Genomic DNA, 25,072 nt, shown 5'->3' on the forward strand with positions numbered 1-25,072 from the left:
TGATAAGGATTATTGGTAGATGGTGAATGAGATACTACATTGCTTGAAAATGAGAAGTTTTTTCTCTTTTTAAGGTTCCAATGAGATATTCTGTTTTGATGTGATGATGATGCTCAAGTTATGTTATGCCAAATTACTCTGGGTGTTATGTGTCTTAAAATCATCGCTCTGTTACTTTTGAAAACATGTTTGGTTCTGCCTTATAACTCTGGAAAATGTTTTTGTTCTATATACTGTACTCTATAAATGCTCATGTTTGCATACTAGTATATGTCCTCTACTTACTGAGTTGTTGATAACTCACCCATTATTTCCATAACATTTTTCAAATAATTTTGATGTTACAGTTGGGGATCAAGACTAGAAATCATGTATAAGGCTATGTGAGCGTAGTGGATTAAGTACAAAGATTGTATTTTGGTTATTGGAGATTTTATTTCGTAGTTCTGTTTTGCTCTGTTGTCTTGGTATCTTGGAAGGTTGATATTAAATTTAAGATTTTTTTGTGGGTTTTAGATTAATCTTATTGGAGTGATTGATTTGAAATAGCGAGTTGTGCGTGTCATTGAAAATTTTGGAGTCTATAACTATATGGTTGAAAAATGATTTTGAGTGACAAGGAGTAACTCTCCAATCCATCCGAGACCGGGTCATTACAATTTGTACTAGAGATAGGTTTGAGATTTTGCATACTACAATAAGAAGTTTGATGAAATTTAAGGTTATAGAATTTTGTAGGTCCAAGATATAATTTTGATGATATTTAAGGCTTCCACATTTGCATACTCATGGAAGGTGGCTTACGAAATCTGAGATTTGGAGATTCTGCAGACTATATAGATTGAGATTTCGAAAATTTGAGGTTTTAGATTTGATAGGTTTATTCTGTATGCTGTAGGACATGACTTGGATATGAGTTAAGGTTTAGCTTTTAAAGTTGACCTAAGTTTGATCAAAATATAGGTTTAAGGTTCTGCAGACTATAAGATTTGTGGTTTAGATATTTTTTGGTTTCAGAAAATAATTTTCAGATTTGAAGTGTATACATTTGCGGATTGCAAGAGATGATTTTGTTGACATTTAAGGTTTTAGAATTTACAGGCATTAAGGAATGTGTCTTACAAAACTTGAGGTTTTAGGTTTGACTGGTTTTTAAGAAATGATTATTATGACATATAAGATTACGTGGAATCTAAGAATTGATTCTTTTTAGATTGAAGTTATAGATTGGACAAAAGTTCAAGAATTTTTTTTTTTTTTTTAGGTGCTCAGGACATAGTTCCAGCAAACCATTGGAAATGATTTAATTGTTTTGATAGGATGTTGGATATTGTCAAGCTATGTAGAGTATTAAATTAGGTAGATTAGCCTTTATCCAAGTTGGTTTTGATTATGACTAGACCTTAGTGGTCGTTGAGATTGATGTGTATTAATTGCCACAAGCTTATATGTGAGTTGGAATTGAGATGATGAGTTCTTGGGTATATGTTGTCGGGTTGAATCTAATAGATGCATTGTCGGGATAGTGATAGAACTTTTGAGCTCGTTTAATTCTGAATGGGAAGTACTGAAATTTCTTCTAGTTGGGTTCAACGTGCATTAAGTTGTAATTGGGATTTCTCCACCGTAAAGATGTTCACTTGTATATGTGTCGACACATATAGGAGTTGAGAAGATAAATGTCAACTCTTTTCGTTGCCAATGTTTTAATCAACTCTTTTTTGTGGGTTTCGCTCTAACTAATTCCATGTTCATTCTTTTCAAATATTCAAAAGTCTTTACACTCATACTTGATTACGTACATGTCTCAAATAGACCCTTCCCTGAAATTTATTATTAAGTTATGGCCGTCAATTCCTTTCAAAAATTTTTAAGGCGTCTTTCTTGAAGTCTCGTTTGGAATGGACACAAAGGAACACTATTTATTATTATTATTATTATTTATTATGTTTTTTGTAAGTCAGTCAGTGTTTTGACAAGAGCATTTTGGGATTTTTGATCCGGTAAGCTTATTCTAAGGATAATAGGAAATGATTTTGATAAGATTTAAAGTTTAAAGTTAGTGGAACTTGAGCTATAATTATTTTCAGATTTAAGATTATAGGTCTAGACCTTTCAGATGTTAGGCAATTGTCTATTATTCAGACTTGAGATTATAGTTTCAACAAGTTCTAAGAATTCATTCATTCAGGCTTAAGGTTATTAATTGCAACTGAGAATGAAAGAAAGAATTTAAGAGTAAAGTGGGAGTGCATGAATTTGAGAGACAAGAAGTTGGGTTGCTAACAAAGTTGTCTTAAGTGTGCAACGGAAGCGTGGTTTTTGGTAATACGATGGTTTGAGAATAAATTTCGGGAGAACTGGAAATCAATTAACTTGAGGTCTCTTAGGACTTAAAGCCTGTGGCTTTGGACTTTCAGTTTTTGGAGGATTATTGAGAACTATAAATTCTTAGAGACCATCAGTTGAATATTTTTCATGAATCGAGTGCGAGATTAAAGGCCACGGACTTTGGAGAGTTTTAATATACTAATTGTATGAAGTTATTACATTATGTGGGGAGTTCTTTGTAATTTTTAATTTTATATGAAGTCAAATTGGAATTATTGTTAGACTTTTAAGTCCATTGTTGAGGTTTATGTTCCTAGACTTGAACTAGACCCTAGAAAGTATGTCGATCAATACTATGTGTGCAGACGTGTATGCCTAGAGGATTAGGAGGTATTTGAAGCACCAAGTAAATTATCGAAGGACTAGAATCTTGGAACAATAGGTTGGACAAAATGATCGAGAATTAAAATAGGCATGAAATGGATATGGCATTAAGTGTATAGATGTGGCTTAGGATCTACCAAATTTCGAGGACTAAATTTTTTTTTAAGGGTGAGAGAATGTAAAGCCCAAGTCCATAGCCCAGACTACATGAATCCTCAGGATGATACGATGTCATTTAGGTAAGAATATTTACTTATTTTTTTATATTTTTTTTGTTCAGTTTCTCTTCCCTTCTATTTCTTGCCCACCCCGACGGTTTTCCTCTCTCACTCTCTCTTCAGTTTATTTCATCCTGAAATCCCCTCCTTCCCGTATCCCATCTTCCCACATTTTTATAGTTTCTTTCCCCTTTCTTTTCTCACAGTCACCCTCTCTCTAGGCCTCACTATTTCCCACATGCCCTCGTTTCTCTTATCCTTCCATCTGTCTCGATTTTGTAGTTATGTTCAGCACACCTCAGGCTGCCGAGGCCACTCTCAGACGAAGCCAAAACAGGAGGACAAGCACAGCAACCACTACCAACAGACTCACTCACGCTGTGAACACCATCGCCCAACCACCGTAGCCCTCCCCTCAGCCACTGCCACCATTAAAACAGCCTAGGCACACGACCACCTCCACCAATCACCCCACAGAAAACTCACAAACCACCCAACTGCTAAGCCACAAACCTCAAGATCTTACTCATTCCTATAGCCAAGCACTGCGTGAGCCACAAGCCACGACCAACCTTCTTCGCTCTACCAACACACAGCCACCACGATATATTATAGTTTGCAGAACCTCAAACCATTGTGATACCCCATATAATAAGGATAAAGGATATGTGGTAAATAAAATCCCACATTGCTTATAAATGAGAAGTTTTTGCTCTTTATAAGGTTCCAATAGGACTCCCAATTGTATCATTGACTAATCATTTTAGAGTATAGACCATTTAGTTTGTGTCTTCCATTGGGGCCTTATACTTCTAAAGGCCATAGAAACCCATAAGAAAAGGAAAGAAACTTGAAGTGCCTTTCCTCAAAACTTTTGAGGAATCAGGAATTGATGACTTCTCTCCCGCTCATCAAATTTCAAAGATCTTCGCTCTCTCTCCTCCCTATGTCTGAGTTTACATGATATGATATGACTTTTGGTGAGTTACCTATATAATCAGGAATCGTAATTTGTTACCTACATGATAAGTAATGCTTGCTGTAAAACACCAGCCATAGACATATATACATATATGTATATATATACATATCATTGCTTAAAAACAAATAAAAACACTAATTCCTGCAGGCACTAAATTTTTATACATAGGTTTTTAGGTGAAACAACAAGACATAGTAACATGATGATAGGAACCCAAATACAAGTTACAAGCTTGTTAACATCATAGATTGAAACTTGTGGGGTTGCATACAAATGGAGCTAACCAGTTTTGATACTATATGATGGAATTTCTAACTTCAGCTCCTACAATGTGATCGATGGTACTGTAAATAATCACAGTCTTGAGACTGAATTCTTGCTATTTTTTACTCTTTTGTACAAATTCAATTCTTTTGGAAAGGAAGAGTTAAAGGGTGGAGTTGATGCCTAGGCTTTTCTGAGAAGCTAAATAATATATTGAGTCATTTTAGAGCCTAAAACACTAGAAGGCTTGAGGTGCATGGAAACCTTTTAAGTTGAATTGAAGGTTCGTAAAGGATGGACAAGGTAAGTATTAGAAGCGTGAGATAAGATGATAGCTTCCCTGCAACTTGTTATTTTGGTTTTGATGAAGTGAAATGAGAAAGTTGGATCTATGGTTTTTGATTTAAAAAGGTGGCTACTAAAATTTGGTGGCAAAATTAGCTCTGCCAAGACTTCATCACTTAATAAATATTTCACTCAACCAAAAAGAGCCCAAATCGTAAATTTATGGTGTTGCCTTTGGAATTATTTTTAATCATTTAGAGATTTTGAGAGCCGTATACTGCATCATTAAATGATTGATTTTGAGAGGCCTATACTTAATTGTCGTTTCATTAGTTTGTATAGAATTTTGATACCTAAGTACCGATTGTTTGTTTGTGGTCATTAGGGATTACCATACTGCAATTATTTCAAATGGACAGATAGTGGTGAAGACAAAGAAAAAAAACTTGCCAAGATAGAAACTGAATTGTTAGGATGGAGAAGGAGCTTCGAAAAAGAGAGGAACAACTTCTAAAGAGGGAGTTCAAGGTCCACAACAACCAACTCACTATTCAACAGCAAGAAGCAGATATCCTAGCAAAACGGACACTAATTCGTGTATTGGATTATTTCTATAATAATTTCATTGTATTTCATACAGTCATAGTGAAGCCCCATTACGGGAGGGAATTTCGTGCTTTTGTGGCCTTTGTTGTGTATAACCTCAACCAACTAGTTGTGAACTTTCTTGTAAGTGACTTTGTCTTTGCTCTCCAATGCCGAAACAAGTTTAATCATTCCTATCAGTATGATTCTCCAAACAATTTCTCTGCACATTCCTCTGCTCAAAATGATTTTTCTGCTAATTACACGGCTCCAAGTTCAACATCAGACAAAATTTGGTATCCTGATTCTGCGGCTACGCACCATATCACCAACGATCTGGCCAACTTAAACATGTCCTCGGAACCGTACACTGGTGGTGAAACAATTCGAGTTGGAAACGGCACTGGTCTTCCTATTCATAACCACGGTGACACCTCTCTTTCCACTAACTCTTCTCCCTTTCTTCTTCGTAATCTGCTGCACGTACCTTCCATCACCAAAAACCTTATATTTGTGCTTCGATTTTGTATTGACAATCATTGGTTCTTCGAATTTCACTCATCCCATTTTTCTGTGAAGGACTCAACGACCAAGAAAATCCTCCTCACGGGTCCAACTCGTGACGGACTCTACGTGTTTCCAGCTACCAGCGCTTCCTCTCCCACCATCAATGTCAGCGAGAAAATCTCCCTTGCTCAATGGCATAGACTGATGGGCCACCCTTCCTTAGCTCTTGTCACTCGCATCCTGCACAATCAATGCTTGTTCGTTTGTCCCACTAAAGACGTCTTCAAATGTCCCGTGTGTCCGTTGACCAAATCTCATCAGTTGCCATTTTCTTCTAGTCAGGCCCTTTACAATAGGCCTTTAGCTTTGATTTGTTCTGATCTTTGGGGCCTAGCCCCTTATGTATCTCGGTTGGGCTTCAAATATTCCATCTCCTTTGTAGATCATTTTACCAGATACACGTGGTTGTTTTCCATCAAATTCAAATCGGATGCAGTTCATATAGTCTCTAAATTTTTGCCATTTGTTGAAAGATTATTTAATACCAAGTTACTTAATCTTCAAATTGATGGAGGTGGTGAATTCAAACCCATCACCTCTTTGTGTCAAAAACTTGGAATTAATCATCGTATTTCATGTCCTCACACTCATCAACAAAATATATTTGTAAGAATAAAACATCGTCATATAGTTGAAACTAGGCTTGCCCTTCTAGCCCAAGCATCACTTCCCTTCACATATAGGGCTGATGCTTTTGAAACTGTTGTCTATCTCATAAACAGGCTTCCCACTCCAACTCTTCAAAATCAGTCTCCATTTTTCAAAGTTTACAAAAGTGACCCTGATTATAATTTCTTAAAAGTTTTTGGTTGTCAATGCTGGCCTAATCTAAGGCCATATCTCTCTCCTAAATTCAACTTTTGTTCCATATCATGTTTATTTTTGGGCTACAGTGCAACACACAAAGGCTACAAATGTTTAGATCTTGCCAACAATAGAATGTACATCTCACGAGATGTTACATTTCATGAGTCTTCATTTCCCTTTTCTCAGATAAAGCCCACCCACCCATCTCTCCCTTCCTCCCAATCTCACACTTTGCTTCCGTTTTTTAACACATCCATTTTAGGCCCACTCCCAAATTCCTCCCAACCCGATCCAACATCCTCTCAACCCACACCCTCTCAACCCACACCCTCTCTTTTAGGCCCTGGTCTATCTAATCTCTCCCAAACTACTTCCTCAATGTCTTCATCAACCTCCCACACCCCAGATTCATCAAACCCCTTACCCACATCAAGTCCTCCCGTATCATCAACAATCCTCATCCCTCCCAGGTCCCCCATCATCACTAGAGCTCAAACTCACTCTTCCCGTCCCAAAGTTTTCACTGATGGAACTGTGCTCTACCCTTCTCGACAATGTCTCACTACCAGTGCCTCGGTTCCCGATGACCCATCAAGCTATTTAGTAGCTTCCAAGCTCTCAGATTGGCGTCAAGCAATGGAAACAGAGTATGCTGCCTTACTAAAAAATAGTACCTGGATTTTGGTTCCTCCCTCTACAAATTCCAACATTCTTGATTGTCAATGGGTTTTAGAACCAAAACAAATGCCGATTGCTCTTTTCAAAGGAGAAAAGCCATTTTAGTTGCCAAAGGCTTTCATCAACAGCTTGGCATAGACTATCAAGAGACCTTCAGTCCAGTAGTTAAGCCAACAACAATTCGGCTTATCCTTTCCATTGCTGTCTCTCATGGTTGTTCACTGCTTCAGCTAGACATTGAAAATGCTTTCCTACATGGTACACTCACTGATGAAGTTTTCATGCAGCAGCCTCAAGCATTTGTAAGTTCAACTTATCCCAACTATGTGTGCAAACTCACAAAGGCTATCTATGGACTCAAACAAGCACCAAGGGCTTGGTTTGCTTAGCTCAGCTCGTGGTTAACTGAGTATGGTTTCTTGGCCTCTAAAGGTGATCCCTCTCTTTTTATTTTCAATCATGGTGCTATCTGTATGTTTTTACTTGTGTATGTAGATGACATAGTCATCACTGCCTCACAGTCCTCTGCTATAAATACTTTGATCCATGATATGAGTCTAGCCTTTCCAATTGGTGACCTCGGCAAACTCTCATTTTTCCTTGGACTCGAAATCGACTATACTCCTAGTGGTCTACTATTTTCTCAAAGGAAATATATCAAACAACTTCTCACACGCAGCAACATGCTGCAGTCCAAGCCCGTGACCTCCCCAATGGCTTCTTCTATCAAACTCTCAAAGTTTGACTCTCCTGATTTTGATGACCCGACCTTATATTGTAGCTTAGTTGGTGGCCTTCAACATCTGTCACTAACCAGACCTGATATAGCCTTTGCAGTGAATAAAATTTTTCAGTTCATGCACACACCCAAACTCACTCATTGGACTGCTCTGAAAAGAATCCTGAGGTATCTCAAAGGTACCTTAAATCAAGGTCTCCTTTTTGCATATCCCTCCAGCTTTACACTTCACGCATACTTAGATGCGGATTGGGGAGGTTGCCCCGACAACAGGAGATCCACTGGAGGTTTCTGTATTTTTCTTGGCAAGCATCTCATATCCTGGAGCTCCAAGAAACAGAAGATTGTTGCAAGGTCCTCCACTGAAGCTGAGTACAAGTCCTTAGCATCCACCGCAGCAGAGTTACTTTAGCTTCAGACCCTTACTCGAGAACTTGGGTTAACCTTGCATCAAGCACCAACACTTTGGTGTAATAACCTTGGAGCTACCTACTTATGTGCTAATCATGTTTATCATTCCAAAACAAAGCACATGGATATAGATTATCATTTTATTCGTGATAAAGTTGCAGCCAACACTCTCAAGATTGACTTTTGCAACTCAAAAGAGCAAATAGCCGATGTTTTGACCAAGCCAATTGTAGCAGAAAAATTCCACAGCTTCAAATCTCGTCTCAAACTGGTTGACACCCCATTGGACTCAAGGGGGCATATTAACATATATACATCCAGTATAAATAATGTTACACGGCATAAAAGTACACACAGCATAACAGATACTGCAAAGCCACAACGGATTGTGAACCATACACTGCAAAACAGATTCCCTCGCACTGCAGAATAGATGGTTGGTCTTTGTTATAATATAACAAACTTTATTCTTTGATTCTCTTGTAAAAGTCTATATATAGACCACTGTGTACTGTTATCAATTATCAAAGGAAGTTTTTCCTACTTTCTGTTGATGTGTTTATTTTTCTTTTACTCTGCTTCTCAACACAAGCAATTTCGCCGGTACATGGTCGATACAAGTTCATCTCAAAAAGTCTGTGATGGCGCAGCAGGAGAGCTACGCAAATGAAGGAAATTTTCAATTAATACTTTTACTGAGGATGCACGCCCGTCGATAGAAAATATTTTTGCACCAAATGTTCTGGTGGGAAATACTAATACCTACCAGAATCTCTTGCAGTAATTGATCCGATTTCCACGAGCATAAATGAAAGTAAGCGTGCTTTTGCAGCAAGCTTAGTAGGCTTTTGCTGCATGATCTGTCATGGGAACACCAATGTATTTTCCACGAATTAAACCTCTTGTGGGAAATAATACTTTCGACGTATATGCTATAAGCCATTCCCGAACAAAATTTGTGGGAATATAGTTTTTCCCACAAAAAGAATGATTTTTGCCACCGAACTCATGCTTGAGAAAACACGGTATTTCTTGTAGTGGGTGTAAGACAGCACTGGCGGCACCGTGCAAAGATTTGTGGGTTGGGTCAGGAGATTTGTGGATTTGTGAAGGAGAACAGAGACGAAAATTCTGTTGACTAGGCCTTTCAATTCCTACGGTTTATACATGAAAAATGCTTTTAACAATTCCTTCACAAAAAGTTGCAATCGCTCTCGGCCGCTGAAAGTCCAACTAACCAACCACGGCCAGATCAGATCAGATCAGATCAAGACCTCCAAACTCGAGCATTTTTCATCGATCATCGATCACCTGCAAATCTCAATTAGAACATGTAATTATATCAAATTATAATTTTCCCTTTAAATGAGGTACTTAAAAGCAAACGACCATTGGATCAACACATTATCAGGACATGCAGACCCAAAATAGATTTTAAAACCTTTCTATTACAACTCGTGATGGAACGTCGTCCCACCAGATTTTAGTTTCATGAAAACTGATTTCAAATTTTCAAGTATTTATATATAATCAAATCAAGATATTTTCATTACAGATATGTAGCGCTGCAAAAGATACCAAATTAAGACAAGGTTAGAGATGCTCTTAAGAAAGAAGTAATTAATTAAATGTACGAAAGACATTGAAATTAGAATATAGCATGCTTTCCGATCAAGTTTTTGAAAAATTTATGTACATGAAGTCTCTGCTATAATAATATATATATATATGGAAAAATGCTAGGGAGCTCGTTTTGGACTTTCTTTTTTTTTTTTTGCCCGATTGGGTTTTTTAATATTTTTATTTATTTAGTGATTAAGAAAATATTATTTAATAATATTGTGAATTTTTTTCTTTTTTAAAAAATATTTAAAAGTGTTAAAAAAATGATGTGAAAAAAAAATTTTGTATTAAACAATATTTTCTTAATCATTTAGTAAAAAATAAAAACTAAAAACTAAAAAAATAAAAATATAAACCCAATCGAAAAAAAAAAAAAATACGGGAGCCCAAAACGGGCTCCCTAGCATCACTCATATATATATATATATATATATATATATATATATATATATATATGTATACTGCTATATAGATTACTTTTGTTTTAGCATTAATATTACCTTTGAGTAAAATCTTTAATCCTGTCCTCCTTTGACAAGGTGTCGGATTTTGTAGAAATCCTGTCCTCCTTCGCCAAGTCTATCTGCGAATGACTCAGGCATGCGTATGATTTCCAATTTTTGCAGGGTAGTGACAAACTGAACTCCATCTGGAACCATCCTGAGTTTGCAGCAACTTGAAATCTTCAAATGGCAGAGTCTAGGCAAGGATCCTTGCTCCACCTCCCACTCCTCTAGGTTATTTAAATCAACAAGGATGAGGGATTGAAGTTGAGGAAATCCTCTTACAGAACAAATCATCTTCTTCCCTGTTGGGAAAATCAACACAGCAGAAGGGATAAAAGCGGTAATAAAAGAGTACACTCTACGCACTCAGTGACACCAAGAATTTAACGTGGTTCGGCAACTGCCTACATCCACAGAAAAGAGCTTCACTATTAAATAGTGGTACACAAGAAAATATTACAGAGGAGGAGGATTACACTCCACTCCACTCAACTCTCTTCTTTTCTCTCAGAACTCTCCAAGCTCTCTCTCTTTTCTCTTCTCTTCCTTGGGTGTATTTGAGACTCTCGCCAGAAGCCTCAATTTATAGATGCATTGCTTCACGTATGAATGCATTTATTGTTGCATTCAATGGACAGTTGAGAGCTGGGCGTTGGAGGTTGAGCAAGCAGTCAACAATGACTGCTTGCTTGTCTCTGCAGTCAACAATGGGCAGGGATTTCAACAATTCTCCCCCTCCATGCCCATTTACTTAGATGCTCTCCATCCCAGCTATATTTTTGCATAGCTCAAGTTTCTCACTTGCATATCTTCGTCAGCATGTCCGCTGGATTCTCTTTCGTATGGATCTTCACAAGCTTCAATAGCTGTTGTTCCATCGCTTCGCGTATCCAATGATAGCGGATATCAATATGCTTGGTGCGGGAGTGGTACATTGAATTCTTGCTCAAATCTAGAGCACTTTGACTATCACAATGTACCGTGTAGTCTTCTTGACTAACCCCTAGTTCTTGGAGAAAACGCTTCATCCACAACATTTCTTTCCCAGCTTCTGCTGCGGCAATGTACTCTGCCTCAGTTGTAGATAAAGCAACACACTTCTGCAATTTGGACTGCCAAGAGACAGCTCCTCCTGTAAAAGTGAAGAGAAATCCCGAAGCAGATTTCCTGTTATCCAGATCTCCTGCCATATCTGAATCTGTATAGCCTTCCAAAACTGGTTTAGCTCCCCCAAAACACAAGCACATCTTAGATGTACCTTTTAGGTACCTGAGAATCCACTTGACTGCTTCCCAATGATCCTTTCCTGGATTTGAAAGGAATCTGCTCACCATGCCTACAGCATGAGCAATATCTGGTCTGGTACAAACCATTGCATACATCAGGCTTCCTACTGGTGAAGAATAGGGGATTACTTCCATTTCTACAATCTCTTTCTTTGAAGAAGGACACGAGTTCTTGCTCAACTTGAAGTGGTTAGCAAGTGGAGTATTGATTGTCTTAGCATCTCCCATGTTGAAACGTCTGATGACCCGTTCAACATATTTTTGTTGTGATAGCCACACCCTTTTGACATTCCTATCACGAACAATCTTCATGCCCAAAAGTTGCTGTGCTGGGCCTAAGTCCTTCATGTCAAAGGACTTGGATAGTTCCTTCTTTAGTTTGTTAATCTTGGACCCATCCTCACCAACGATTAACATATCATCAACATAAAGAAGGAGTATGACAAACTTGGCATCCTGGAACCTTCGAACATAGACACATTGATCTACAACAAGTCTCTTGTAACCATGACTCATCATGAATGAGTCGAACTTCTTGTACCATTGCCTCGGCGCTTGCTTGAGGCCATAGAGACTCTTCTTTAGCTTGCAGACTAAGTGATCTTTCCCTGGAACTTCAAACCCTTCTGGTTGCTCCATATAGATTTCCTCCTCCAAATCTCCTTGGAGAAAGGCTGTCTTCACATCCATCTGTTCGAGTTCCAAATTCAAGCTGGCTACCAATCCAAGTATCACTCGGATTGACATCATTTTCACCACTGGGGAAAATATCTCGTCAAAGTCGATTCCCTTCTTTTGTTGGAATCCTTTGACAACCAATCTGGCCTTGTGCTTTATCAGCTTTCCTTGGCCATCTTTCTTCAGCTTGAACACCCATTTGCTCTTTAGGGCTTTCTTTCCTTCAGGAAGTTTCACCAACTCATAGGTCTGATTTTTCTGCAAAGAACTCATCTCTTCTTGCATTGCCTACACCCATAGGCTTCTATCAGCATGAGTTTGAACTTCCTGGAAGCTCTCCGGCTCCCCCTCATCAGTAAGCAGAATATAGTCTGATTCCGGATATCTCATCGACGGAATCAGTAGGCGGCCTCTTGCCGATCTTCTTGGTTGAGTTTCATCAACCAAAGGAGGTTCATCACCATCTAACCCTTCTGGTGGTACACCAGCTGCTGGTGGAGAGGGTTCTTGCTCCCCCTGCTCGACACCCTGAGCTTCTTCTTCTGCTTCTGGATCTCGATCCTGCATATCCTCATTATCTGTGGCGAACTGTAATGGTACAGGATGTGTATAGGAACTAAGCTCTACTGACATCGAGGAAGCTTCAGTTCCTATATGCTGGTTTTCATGGAACACAACGTCCCTACTTCTGACAATTCTCTTTGTCACTGGATCCCATAATTTGTATCCGAATTCTTCATCTCCATATCCAACAAAGATACATGGAGTTGACTTGACATCGAGCTTCTGTCTCAGCTCCTTGGATACGTGTGCAAAGGCTTTGCACCCAAACACTCTCAGGTGAGAGTAAAAGACATCTTTTCCAGACCAAACCTTCTCAGGAACTTCAAATTCCAGTGGTGCGGAAGTTGATCTGTTGATCAGGTAACAAGCAGCACGAACAGCTTCACCCCAGAATGGCTTTGGTAACTTAGCCATACTGAGCATGCATCTTGTTCTTTCAATGATGGTCCGATTCATTCTTTCGGCTACACCATTGTGCTGAGGGGTATATAGGACCGTCTTCTCATGTCGAATACCGCGATCAGCGCAGTATGCAGCGAACCTTTTAGAAACATATTCTCCTCCATTGTCCGTTCGCAGGTACTTCAACTTCTTTCCCGTCTCTTTTTCCACTAGGGTGTGGAAATTCTTGAAGTGCTCGAAGACCTGATCCTTTGACTTCAAAACATATACCCAGACCTTTCGTGAAGCATCATCAATGAATGTCACGAAATATCTGTTACCTCCCAATGACTCTTCTTCCATGGGACCACATACATCAGAGTGTACCAGACTCAACAACTCTGATCTTCTCTTCGTAGAGGAATTGAACGAGACTCTGCGTTGTTTGCCAAACAAACAGTACTCACAAGGGTTTAACGCTATTCCTTTGGCAACCTTGATGAGTGCCTTTTTCGCAAGCGTATCCAACCCTTTCTCACCCATGTGTCCGAGTCTCTTGTGCCACAGATTTGGTGATGCCTCGTCTTCCGCTGCATTGAGGCTATCAGCATCAATCTTCACATGGGTCTTGTACAACGTACCGCAAATATGTCCTCGGGCGACAACCATGGCACCTTGTGACAGCTTCCAAGTGCCATTGCTGAAGTAGCTGTCATAGCCCTGTCGATCAAGGGCTGTTCCCGAAATCAGGTTGACCCAAAGGTCAGGAATGTGTCGAACATTTTTCAACACCATGGTACAACCAACGTTGGTTTTTATCTGCACTTCGCCAACTCTCACGATCTTCGAGGAACTGGCGTTTCCCATCCTTACCGTACCAAAGTCTCCTGCTTTGTACGTAGTGAAAAATTCACTATGGGAAGTGGCATGGTATGATGCTGTTGTGTCTACCACCCACTCAACATCATGGCTTGCAACGTGCAGACACGTCTCGTCACTGGTGGAGAGTATTGCCACATCTCCCGAAAGAGTGACAAGGGTTTCACCATCTTCTTTCTTCAGCTTACTGCTTTGACCTTGCTCCCTTAAAAACTTGCGGCAGTTTTTCCTTATGTGGCCTTCTTTGCCACAATGGTAACATTTCATGTTACCCATCTGCTAGTTCCTGCTACTGCTGGACCTTCCACGTGGTTGAGACTTCCCTCTGTTTCTGCCTCCACTTCTCCCTCTATCATCTCCTCGAGGCCTTTCTCTACTCTCGGTGACAAGGACATGAGTTTGATTCATGCTTGTCTCTTTTCGTCTGGCCTCCTCATTAAACAAGGCATCCTTAACCATCGTCATGGTAAGTTTGCCATCTGGAGTAGAGTTACTGAGGGAGACCACCAGCGTCTCCTAACTATCTGGTAACGAACTGAGAAGTAGCAGGGCTTGTTCTTCATCGCCAAGATTCAGGTTGACGGATCCGAGCTGGTTAACTAGGTTTTGAAACTCGCTAGTGTGCTCGGCAACAGAGGTGTCGCTCTTCAACTTCAAGTTAACAAGCCGTCTCATCAAGAGGGCCTTGTTTCGAGCAGTCTTAGCTTGATACATATCCTCTAACTTTTTCCAGAGGCTATATGCATCTGTCTCCTGGGCCACGTGGTGAAAAACACTATGGTCAATCCATTGTCTGATCTGACCGATAGTCTTCTTGTGCATCTTTCTCCACACTTGATCCGTAACTTCATCTGGCTTCTTCCCTTCATCTTCCAAAGGGTCAGACAGATCTTTACAGTTCAATAGATCCTCCATCCGAGGCCTCCAAAGACTGTAGTTTGAGGCAGTCAGCTTTATCATGGCGCCTGATGCTGAATCCTCCATGGATTTAGACTGATTCTAAATACAAAATGCAAGTATAGGATCTTTGAAGTGGAATATCACAAAACGGACAGCACCGTTGTGTCCGGAACGCTTGATTTTGTTGGAAACGAGTCTTGTTTCGTCAAAATCGGACTCAGATAGCACAAGGAATGAGCAAAAGAACCAAAACAGGAACACTGTCGCGCGTGCAGCACGTGGCGCGACTAACAGCGCGTTGGCACGTGTTATTAACGCGCCAGAACCTCACTGGAGCACGTGTAACGCGTAGGCGCGTGTAACTCACGCGCGTTCTGGGTCAATAGAAGCGTTAGGCGCGTGAACTTCACGCGCAAGGGCGTCTCTGTAGCGCGTGCGGCGCGTTCCGAGAGTGGGTATCACGCGCTCGTACCTCACCTTGGCGCGTGCGGAGCGTGTCGAGAGTGGACTCACTCTCTGATCTTCAGACGGCGCGTGGAGGAGCGTGCGGTGTCCATCCGGCCTCTGGTTTTCACAGCTTTTCTTGTCTCGATGAGGCTAACACAGTGGTCTGCTCAAATTTGAAAACTGAGCTACACACTAAAAACGAGTTTTCTGAAAAAAAAAAAAAAAAAAAAAAAAAGAAAAAAAAAAAAAACTCTTCCCAACAACCTCTCTGATACCACTTGTTGGGGAAATCAACACAGCGGAAGGGATAAAAGCGGTAATAAAAGAGTACACTCTACGCACTCAGTGACACCAAGAATTTAACGTGGTTCGGCAACTGCCTACATCCACAGAAAAGAGCTTCACTATTAAATAGTGGTACACAAGAAAATATTACAGAGGAGGAGGATTACACTCCACTCAACTCAACTCTCTTCTTTTCTCTCAGAGCTCTCCAAGCTCTCTCTCTTTTCTCTTCTCTTCCTTGGGTGTATTTGAGACTCTCGCCAAAAGCCTCAATTTATAGATACATTGCTTCACGTATGAATGCATTTATTGTTGCATTCAATGGACAGTTGAGAGCTGGGCGTTGGAGGTTGAGCAAGCAATCAACAATGACTACTTGCTTGTCTCTGCAGTCAATAATGGGCAGGGATTTCAACATTCCCTGTGTAGGCATGGGACGCAAGGTGGAGAATCTTTAAGTTAGGTAACTTCTCCAAAGTTGACATTGGGTCTTCCTCAAGACCAGTCTCATTTAACTTTAACTGGACAAGATGTGGAGAAATTTTGTCATGTTCTGGCAATTTCTCTATTTTCTTAAGGATTCGTAGCTGATATATGTGAGGACAACGCATTACCACTGGTGTTATATCCACTCTCTTATCCGTACTATTTTGGCTGATCTTAAGAACATGAAGACAATTGAATGTGAAATCTGAAGGCATTAAGTTCTTTCCAAACTTGTCAAATCCAGTCGTCGGATCTTTAACATCACATATAAAAACAGGATTAATATTCACAAGTGTTTGCAGCTTACTAACATTAGGTAGTTGCAACTTCCCCCTAACTTTGGATAACTGAGGTAGAAACAGATGCTGCAAGTGCTCCATATTTCTGAACACTTTATTTGGCACATTAACTTCGTGATAATATAGCGACCGCAGATCTAGTGTTTGCAAGCAATTTCCTAGAGATGGGATACTTGTTACACCGGTATTCCTTAGAGATAAGAATCTCAAGTGGATGAGACTTTTGATCTCGGGGGCCGGGAAATCCACCATCACAACGCCTTTGCGATTCATTAAAAAATTCAATACTCTAAGATATTCAATGTTCCTTAGCATAGACTTCTGATCTTCCAAACGCACAGGGAATGTTAGAAGAGACCTTAGGTGAAAATATTTTTGGGATCTTGATACTGTAACGAGATTTGATCCACCACTGATAGCAACTCTTCTAACTTTACCAATGGGAGCTTCTATTTCTTCATTGGACTCATCATTAATATTGATGACATTGAGAAAGTTTTCCAATTTAGCTTTTTCCACACAAAAGTCTCTCATGAGATCATGGAGACGACAAGTTGATCCCTGCAACAAAACTCTTTTGTCCTACTTGTACTATACACCTTTGATCTAGCTCCTGTAAATATCGTTCTCCAACATCCTCCAGTGTTTCCTTGTTACTTCCAGTTTGAAGTATAAGACCTTCGGCCATCCACATTTGAATTAACTCCTTAGTCCGTATCTCAAAATCCTCTGGGAAATGGCCTAAATATAAGAAGCACAATTTCAAGTGTGAAGGCAAATCATCATAACTTAAAGCTAACACCGTGTTTATTCCAAGATCTTTCTGTTGATGAATGTATGATTTAACATTTCTATGCACGTGTTTCCACTCTTCTAACGTCTGCTTTGTTGCCAAAAGTCCTCCTAAGACAATGACGGCCAATGGTAAACCCTTACAATATGTAACCATCTCTTTTCCTAAACAGCTCATATCTTCCTTGATTTTAGAATCTGCATAGCCAACAACAATGTAAACAATATCATTCCGTCTTGCATTGAAAGCTTTCAATATCTAATTATTGTGAGATACAACAAGAATTATGATGGAGTAGGTTTCAATACCTTACTCACTTGAAGATATGTATATTTATAAAGCACTATCGTGCTGCAGTTACAGATGGAATTCAAATGTACAAGGATAAGCAATAAACTTATCTTAACAAACTAACAAACTAGTTCAAAATTCAAAACTCTGTTATTTACAAATCTGTTTTCTCAGTGCTGTAGACTCGGGATCTTGTGATTCCTTTGTATAATCAGTCAAGCTAACACCCCCCTGCAAACTGATGGGTAGCAAGCAGATCATCAGTTTGGACCTGAGAAATTTAAACCGTAAAGCAGTGTGTCCCTTAGTAAATATATCTGCTATTTGATCTTCTGTTGAAACGTGACAGACTTGAATATCTTTATTTACCACTTTTTCCCTTACAAAGTGATAGTCCACTTCAATATGTTTTGTTCTAGCATGGAAGACTGGATTGGAAGCCAGTGCAATTGCTCCTATATTGTCACATCGAATCAGTGGACATTTGGCTAGAACAATGTTTAGCTCTTTGAATAACATTCTCATCCAATAGAGTTCAGCAGTAACTAGTGCAAGAGACCTGTATTCCGCTTCTGTACTGGAACGGGAGACCACACTTTGCTTCTTAGCACTCCAAGAAACTAAGTTGTTTCCCAAAAAAATTCCATATCCACTGCTGCTGCGTCTATCATCTGGATTGCCTGCCCAATCCGAATCACAATAAGCATTTAATTCGATCCTTGATGGTGAGTAGTAAAGGCCATAATCGACTGTCCCCTTGAGGTATCTTAGAACACGTTTGAGTGCTGTCCAGTGGCCTTCTCGTGGGCAATGCATGAACTGACATAATTGATTAACAATATAAGAAATATCAGGTCTTGAAATCGTGCAATACTGAAGTGCTCCAACTGCCATTCTGTATTGGCTTGGATCCTTGAGTAGTAATCCATCGTGAGCTGTCAATTTCTTTCCAGAAACTGTAGGAGAGGACAATGGTTTTGCTCTAGCCATGTTTGTCCTATGCAAGAGATCAGTGATATATTTACTTTGTCGTAAGTGAAGACTATTGGAATCACGACATGCTTGCACACCTAAGAAGTAATTCAAATTCCCAAGGTCTTTGAGTTGAAAGCAGGTGCCAAGCTGAGCAATGAAGTGATGAATGGCCTGTTGAGATGACCCTGTGACAATGATGTCATCTACGTAGACAAGAATAAATATTTGTAATCCATGCTTGGTATAAATAAAAAGAGATGTATCAATTGATGACTCTAGAAAACCATAGTCAGTCAGTTGTTGAGAGAGTCTTCGAAACCAAGCTCGTGGAGCTTGTTTTAACCCATATAAAGATTTATGTAACCTGCAAACAAAATCAGGTTGAGTTTGATCAATAAATCCTTTTGGTTGCTCCATGAATACCTCCTCATCCAATATGTCATGCAAGAAAGCATTAGATATATCAAGCTGATGAATGGGCCAGTGAAAATTAACAGCTAGTGCCAGAATTAAACGAATTGTAGAGGGTTTAATTACTGGCGAAAAAGTCTCATGGTAATCTACTCCATCACGTTGATCAAACCCTTTGGCCACAAAACGTGCCTTGTACCTCTCTATGCTGCCATCTTGTTTTCTTTTAATCTTGTATACCCATTTATTTCGAACCACAGGTTGATGATCTCGTCGTGGACATAGGGACCAAGTACCATTGGCCATTAAGGCATCAAACTCACGACCCATAGCATCCCTCCATGTAGAAACAGACACAGCTTGCGTGTAGCAGCTTGGTTCATTTTCATGATAAAAGGTGGACAATACACGAAGGGGATGTCGAGTGGAGTAAAAAGTCTGAAATCCTGGAAACTGTTTGGGCTTAAGATTTCTAGTTTTCGAACGGGTAACAATTTGTGGAATAGTTGGAGGTGGAGGCAAGTTGAGAGGTTGGTCAATTGGCGGAGATGGAGAGAAATTTGGTGTAGTGGATTCTGGTTGAATACTTGGATGAGGAGCAGGAGCAGGAGGCAAATTTGGAGATGAGGAAGCAGGATTGATGGTGATATGAGTAGTGGGTTCTGTGTTTGGAAAAGACAAGGGGCTACCATGACATGAAGGAAATGATGCAGATTGCTGCGGAATATCTGGAAGAATTGATAATTGAATAGAAGTTGGGAAGGTGAGAACCTTACCAGCAGTATCAAATTCACGTCTGGTTGAGTCTGGCACCATATCAACTGCTGGAAAAGAGGCCTCATCAAAGATGACATTGCGAGAGATGTAAACTCTACCAGTAGATAAGTCTAAACATCGATACCCTTTTTGTTGACCCGAATTTCCGAGAAAAACACATCTTTTACTTTTGAAACAGAGCTTATGTTTTTCATATGGTGTAAGCAATGAGTAACAACTGCATCCAAAGACACGCATTTCACTGTATCTTGGAACAGATTTATGGAGTATGTAAAAGGGAGATAGATTGTTGAGAACTTTTGTTGGCAGTCTGTTAATTAAATAAACTGCTGTTAGGAATGAATCAGACCAATATGTGTTGGGTAAACATGATTGGGCAAGAAGGGTTAATCCCATTTCTCTGATGTGGCGATGTTTTCTTTCGGCTATACCGTTTTGGGGAGAAGAATACGGACAAGTGAGACGGTGTAAAATACCATTTGTGCTTAGGAAGAATTTAAATTCATTGGAGAGATATTCCCCACCATTATCTGTTTGAAACTATTTGATCTTGCAAGAAAAGTAATTTTCAACAAGAGCTTTATATTGTTTGAAAATATGAAATATATCAGATTTATTAGCCATGGGATATAACCATGTGAATCGGGAAAAATCATCAATAAAAAGGACATAATAACGACTACCACCTGCTGAGGTTATGGGAGATACCCAAACATCATAGTGTACAAGAATTAAGGGACCATTTGTTTGTCGTGTAGACCTGTCATATGGAACTTGTTTTGCCTTTCCTAGAGGACACGAGTTACAAAAGGTAGACTTGTTGAAGGATTCTTCATGACTAGGTAGATGTCCAGATTTAAATAAATTATGTAAGACAAGATCAGAGGGGTGGCCTAGTCGACTATGCCAACCATCTTTATTTGTTTTTGTGCCTAGCCTAGCTGCAAAGCAATGCATCTTATTGGAGAAGCTCTTGTTGCCAGGTAGAGGATATAGACCATTCTCAGCTTGACCGTGGAATAGGATCTTGTTGGTTTGATTCTGTTTGACAAAGAAATGGCAACCAGTAAGAACAAAATAACAATCATTGTCCACACAAAATTTGTTGATTGATAAGAGATTAACAGATGCATCTGGACAATGCAAAATGTTATTTAATTGAAAGGAATGTTTGTCAAGCAGAAGAGAAGTATGTCCAGTATTTTGAATTGATAAACCTGTGCCATTGCCAACTGTGATCATGTCTGTGCCTTCGAAGGGATGCTGAGTAGTAAGATTTTCTGCATTACTGGTTATGTGTGCATTAGCCCCACTGTCAGCATACCATATTTGATTGTCAAGTGTGGCGTTGGTTTCATTAGCCATGGCAGCAAGTTGAGCAGGAGGAATTCGACCTTGAAATGCATAATTGAACCTTTCATAGCAATCAAGTGCTATATGATTTATCTTACCACAAATTTGGCAAGTAGGCCTTTGGAATGAAGTATTTTGTGACCGAGAGTATTGCTGAGGAACAGAACTGGAACCACGACTGTTGAATGTAGCTGGAGCTCGAGGCTGTCTGGAATTATTGGACAGACCTGGCTTTTGAAATTTTTTATGAAAGGTTGGTACTTTTGACTTGTTTGCAGCAAAAGCATAGTGAGTATCTTGAGAGCTTTGCTGGTGAAGGTCTAAGAGAGCCTCAAAGCTGAGTAGTTTAGCTTGAAAGTCTTCCAAGGTAAGATCATTATCTCGAGTAGCAAGAGTGTATGAGGTAATGAATGGAGTGTAACTTACCTTGAGTCCTCCCAGTAAGTGAGCAATAAGGTCTTGATCATCCATGGGTTTTCCAGCTGCTGCCAATTGATCAGCAAGGGCTTTAGCTTCATCAATATAAGCAGTGCAGGTTTTATTACCTTGAGAGAGTGTTTGAAGCTGTCTCTTGAGCAAAGCAACCCGTGACCTGGAAGCTGAAGCAAAGCGGGTTTGGAGAGAATCCCAAGCTTGCTTAGCAGTCTTAGTTCCATACAGAGAAGCAACTAATTTCTCTGAAATAGAAGCAAGAATCCAGCTTTTGACACAATTGTCCTTCCGGAACCATATTGTATAAGCTGGATTGGGGGCATCCTGTGTGATTTCTGCAAGAGCCGTGATGGTGCCATCAACATGGCCAATAAGATCATGGCTATTAAGGAAGGCCATGAACTGCATACTCCATGCCATAAAATTGGTACCAGTTAACTTTTCAGTAACAGGTTGAGAAGTGGCATGAATGTTTACATTTGAGTGAGGCATATTTGAAGTATTGCTTGAACTGGAAGACATTATGAAAAAAAAATTTAAGGTTGCGGAAGTGTTGAGAAAGGAAAGGATCAGGCGTGAGCCGTGCTACTGGCTGATACCATGTGAGATAAAACAAGAATTATGATGGAGTAGGTTTCAATACCTTACTCACTTGAAGATATGTATATTTATAAAGCACTATCGTGCTGCAGTTACAGATGGAATTCAAATGTACAAGGATAAGCAATAAACTTATCTTAACAAACTAACAAACTAGTTCAAAATTCAAAACTCTGTTATTTACAAATCTATTTTCTCAGTGCTGTAGACTCGGGATCTTGTGATTCCTTTGTATACTCAGTCAAGCTAACAATTATAAAGTGACCAAACCATTGAAAAATATGGACTAAAAGCAGAGTATGCATTGTTATTGAAAGATTGCCCCTCCTGATCCATTCAATACTTGCGTTGTTATATGGTCTTATATTGAAAACAATATCCCTTGAGTTTTTATATAAATATTGTAGGACCTTATTCATATTTCTGTCTCTTCCACTTGAGGTTCTCAAAATCTTGACAAAAACTTTATTCATGGGATATTCTTGAATCCTCTCATAAAAAAAAATCAATATGTATGTATGTTACCTCGACGTTAAGTTAAATAACGTGGGAAAAAATATTACCTCGACTACTAAACCAGCAATCTTTTCATATCAAACACTTTTAAAAAATCTGGCGGATGAGAATTAGATATTGTTTATATACCTTCTGATCTCCATGATATTGCTAAATTTTGAAGCAATCCCCAGCTGTTTTCATCATTTAGAAATGGTAATTTGTGAAGGCGGCCCCTTGGATCTACTTGCAAAGCCAAGTCTTCAGTACGAGAGGTAAGCAATATTCTGCTGTTTGTATCATTCATTGGGAAGGCAGCACATAAACTGTTCCAATCCTCAACTTTCCAGATATCATCTAGAACCACCAAACATTTATTTTGGCGCTGAACTTCACAAAGTTTCTCAGCAAGCTCTTCATCTCTCAGGCTTCGAATTTCATCTCTCTGCTCTTTAGATGGAGAGATAAGACCGATCATAACTCCTTCCCAAACATCTCTTCTTTGACATTGTTGAGAGATACATGCCCAGGCTCGACAATTGAAGTGACTCTTGACTTCTTGGTGATGGTAAACCTTTCTAGCAAGAGTAGTCTTTCGAAGACCAACCATACCACATATAGAAACGACTTTGTACTTGTATTTGACCTCTCCTGTCAAACATGCCACCACTTCCTTCAGGTTATCCTCCAATCCAACAACAACATGATCATATTCAACATGTGCATAAGTTTGCCTTTGCTCTCTTATCTTCTCACTCAAAGAACTCGGGCCTCCACCTTCCATCGAATCAAATTTTATGCCATAATTTTGTACACGTGAGTGCAATGTAGAAATTCTCTTTTGTTATTTTACCAATATCTGAGCTAGTTTGAGAAATAGCTTTTGCTTCTCCCAAGAAGCAGACAAACCTCTTGAGGACATTTTGTATGCCTCTTCCCTTTCTGGAGCCAACTTCGAGGACATACCTCTCAATAATATCTTCGGCGTCATAAGCAACATCTCTGATATCTGCAACCCACTGGCGTACACTATCTCTTTCATTTTGCCTCGCATCTGCATCTTTTAGGAGACTTTGGATCAGTTTGAGCTCATCCTGTAGCAGTTCAACTTGGTTACTCACCCCGTGCAAGGATATTGCTTTTTGTATGAGCAAATCACCAAGCCTTTCCACCACAATAGAGACGATAGCATCTGCCATTTTCCTTCACGTAAAAGAGGGGATGGATGGGATCAAACTTTGATTGTAACTTTGGCTCAGATTTTGCAAGAAAGAAGCGTGGAAAGAGTAGGGTCGACACCAAAACCGCGTGAAACACGTAGTACCCTTTATACATCTTCTCTAACTTTTATTGGCCATGCTCGAAGCAATTCAGAAGAAAAAGGAGAGGGTATGGGTCCCTCGAAAATTGATGCACAACTCGCTGAGTGCATTCATTTTTAAATTGCTTTAAACATCCAAAAGCATTCGGATCTGAGTGCAGTAGTGAGATTATTGGCTAGCCCCACATCTGACAAAGTTCAGATTTCGGAATATTACTGAACCCACCTCCAAACCCACTTACAAAGTTCCCTTATTTGCCTTTAATTTTTTTTTCTTTTACAGGTTTGGCGCGGAAGTGCGAAAAAGGTGTCAGATGAAAAGTAATCTTAAATAGTCACTCAAATTTTTTATAAATTTTTATAAATATATCTAAATTTATAATATTTTAACATATTTTAAATTTATTTTAAGTATGTCTCATAAAACTCATTCAACTATTTCAACTTATTACTATTTATAAAAATTCAATTCAATTTAATATCAAAAAATCTTTTCCACACATTTATATCATCAATATTCTAAGCAAATTTTCTCAATTTAAACTATCTAAAAACCCACTAAAAATTTAGAGAGAATTAAAAATCTTAATTCTAAAACGAGTTGTTTTATTATTAGATTGGTGTGCAGAATTTACCATATATCTTAAATGATAAGATTTGATTAATAAAATTTAAAATTTAAAATTTAAAATTTATTTTTTAAATAAAATTACATCAGGTAAACATTATATATATATATATATATATTTAAAAAAAAAAAAAAGAGTGATCATATGTCCAGGAGTGATTCCTGCCCAAATTTATTCAAGGATCCTTACTTATGGCTAAGGAATGCCATATACACAATTCATCCAAGCTGGGGACTTAGAAATAAACAAAAAGAATCAACCCAACATTACACTTATTTCCCCAAATAGAACCAAAACCAACCAATAAAAGAATTACAAGAATCATTATGAACAAACATGAATATAAAGAACACTTCCTAAGTCAAGTCTAATCCTCTAATTGAAACCGAAATATCTTTATTACCGATCCA

General features: G+C 39.1%; 2 protein-coding genes across 2 annotated transcripts; both read right to left on the reverse strand.

The window, feature by feature from the left end:
- Window positions 1–9,522: 9,522 nt before the first annotated feature.
- On the reverse strand, window positions 9,523–17,135 carry LOC121236838 (probable disease resistance RPP8-like protein 2). The gene is made up of 3 exons (XM_041133313.1): window positions 16,217–17,135; window positions 10,375–10,677; window positions 9,523–9,562 (listed from the first exon to the last, which is right to left on the reverse strand). The coding sequence occupies exons 1-2, from the start codon at window positions 17,117–17,119 to the stop codon at window positions 10,390–10,392; spliced, it is 1,191 nt and encodes a 396-aa protein (XP_040989247.1). The 5' UTR covers window positions 17,120–17,135; the 3' UTR covers window positions 9,523–9,562; window positions 10,375–10,389.
- On the reverse strand, window positions 17,124–24,006 carry LOC121255602 (putative disease resistance protein At1g50180). The gene is made up of 2 exons (XM_041156036.1): window positions 22,863–24,006; window positions 17,124–17,575 (listed from the first exon to the last, which is right to left on the reverse strand). Exons 1-2 carry the CDS (start codon window positions 23,494–23,496, stop codon window positions 17,124–17,126), a joined length of 1,086 nt encoding a protein of 361 aa, XP_041011970.1. The 5' UTR covers window positions 23,497–24,006.
- Between the last annotated feature and the right edge of the window lie 1,066 nt (window positions 24,007–25,072).

This window comes from Juglans microcarpa x Juglans regia, chromosome 1D, assembly GCF_004785595.1.
Source record: "Juglans microcarpa x Juglans regia isolate MS1-56 chromosome 1D, Jm3101_v1.0, whole genome shotgun sequence".
Classification (NCBI taxonomy): Eukaryota; Viridiplantae; Streptophyta; class Magnoliopsida; order Fagales; family Juglandaceae; genus Juglans; species Juglans microcarpa x Juglans regia.

Coding starts and splice junctions, on each gene's coding strand:
- LOC121236838 (XM_041133313.1), bottom strand. CDS start 17,119: ATGAGAGACTTTTGTGTGGAAAAAGCTAAATTGGAAAACTTTCTCAAT. Junction 10,678..16,216: donor CCCATGCCTACACAGGGAAT/GTTGAAATCCCT, acceptor CCAACAGGGAAG/AAGATGATTTGTTCTGTAAG.
- LOC121255602 (XM_041156036.1), bottom strand. CDS start 23,496: ATGGAAGGTGGAGGCCCGAGTTCTTTGAGTGAGAAGATAAGAGAGCAA. Junction 17,576..22,862: donor AATATCATGGAGATCAGAAG/GTATATAAACAA, acceptor TTGGCTATGCAG/ATTCTAAAATCAAGGAAGAT.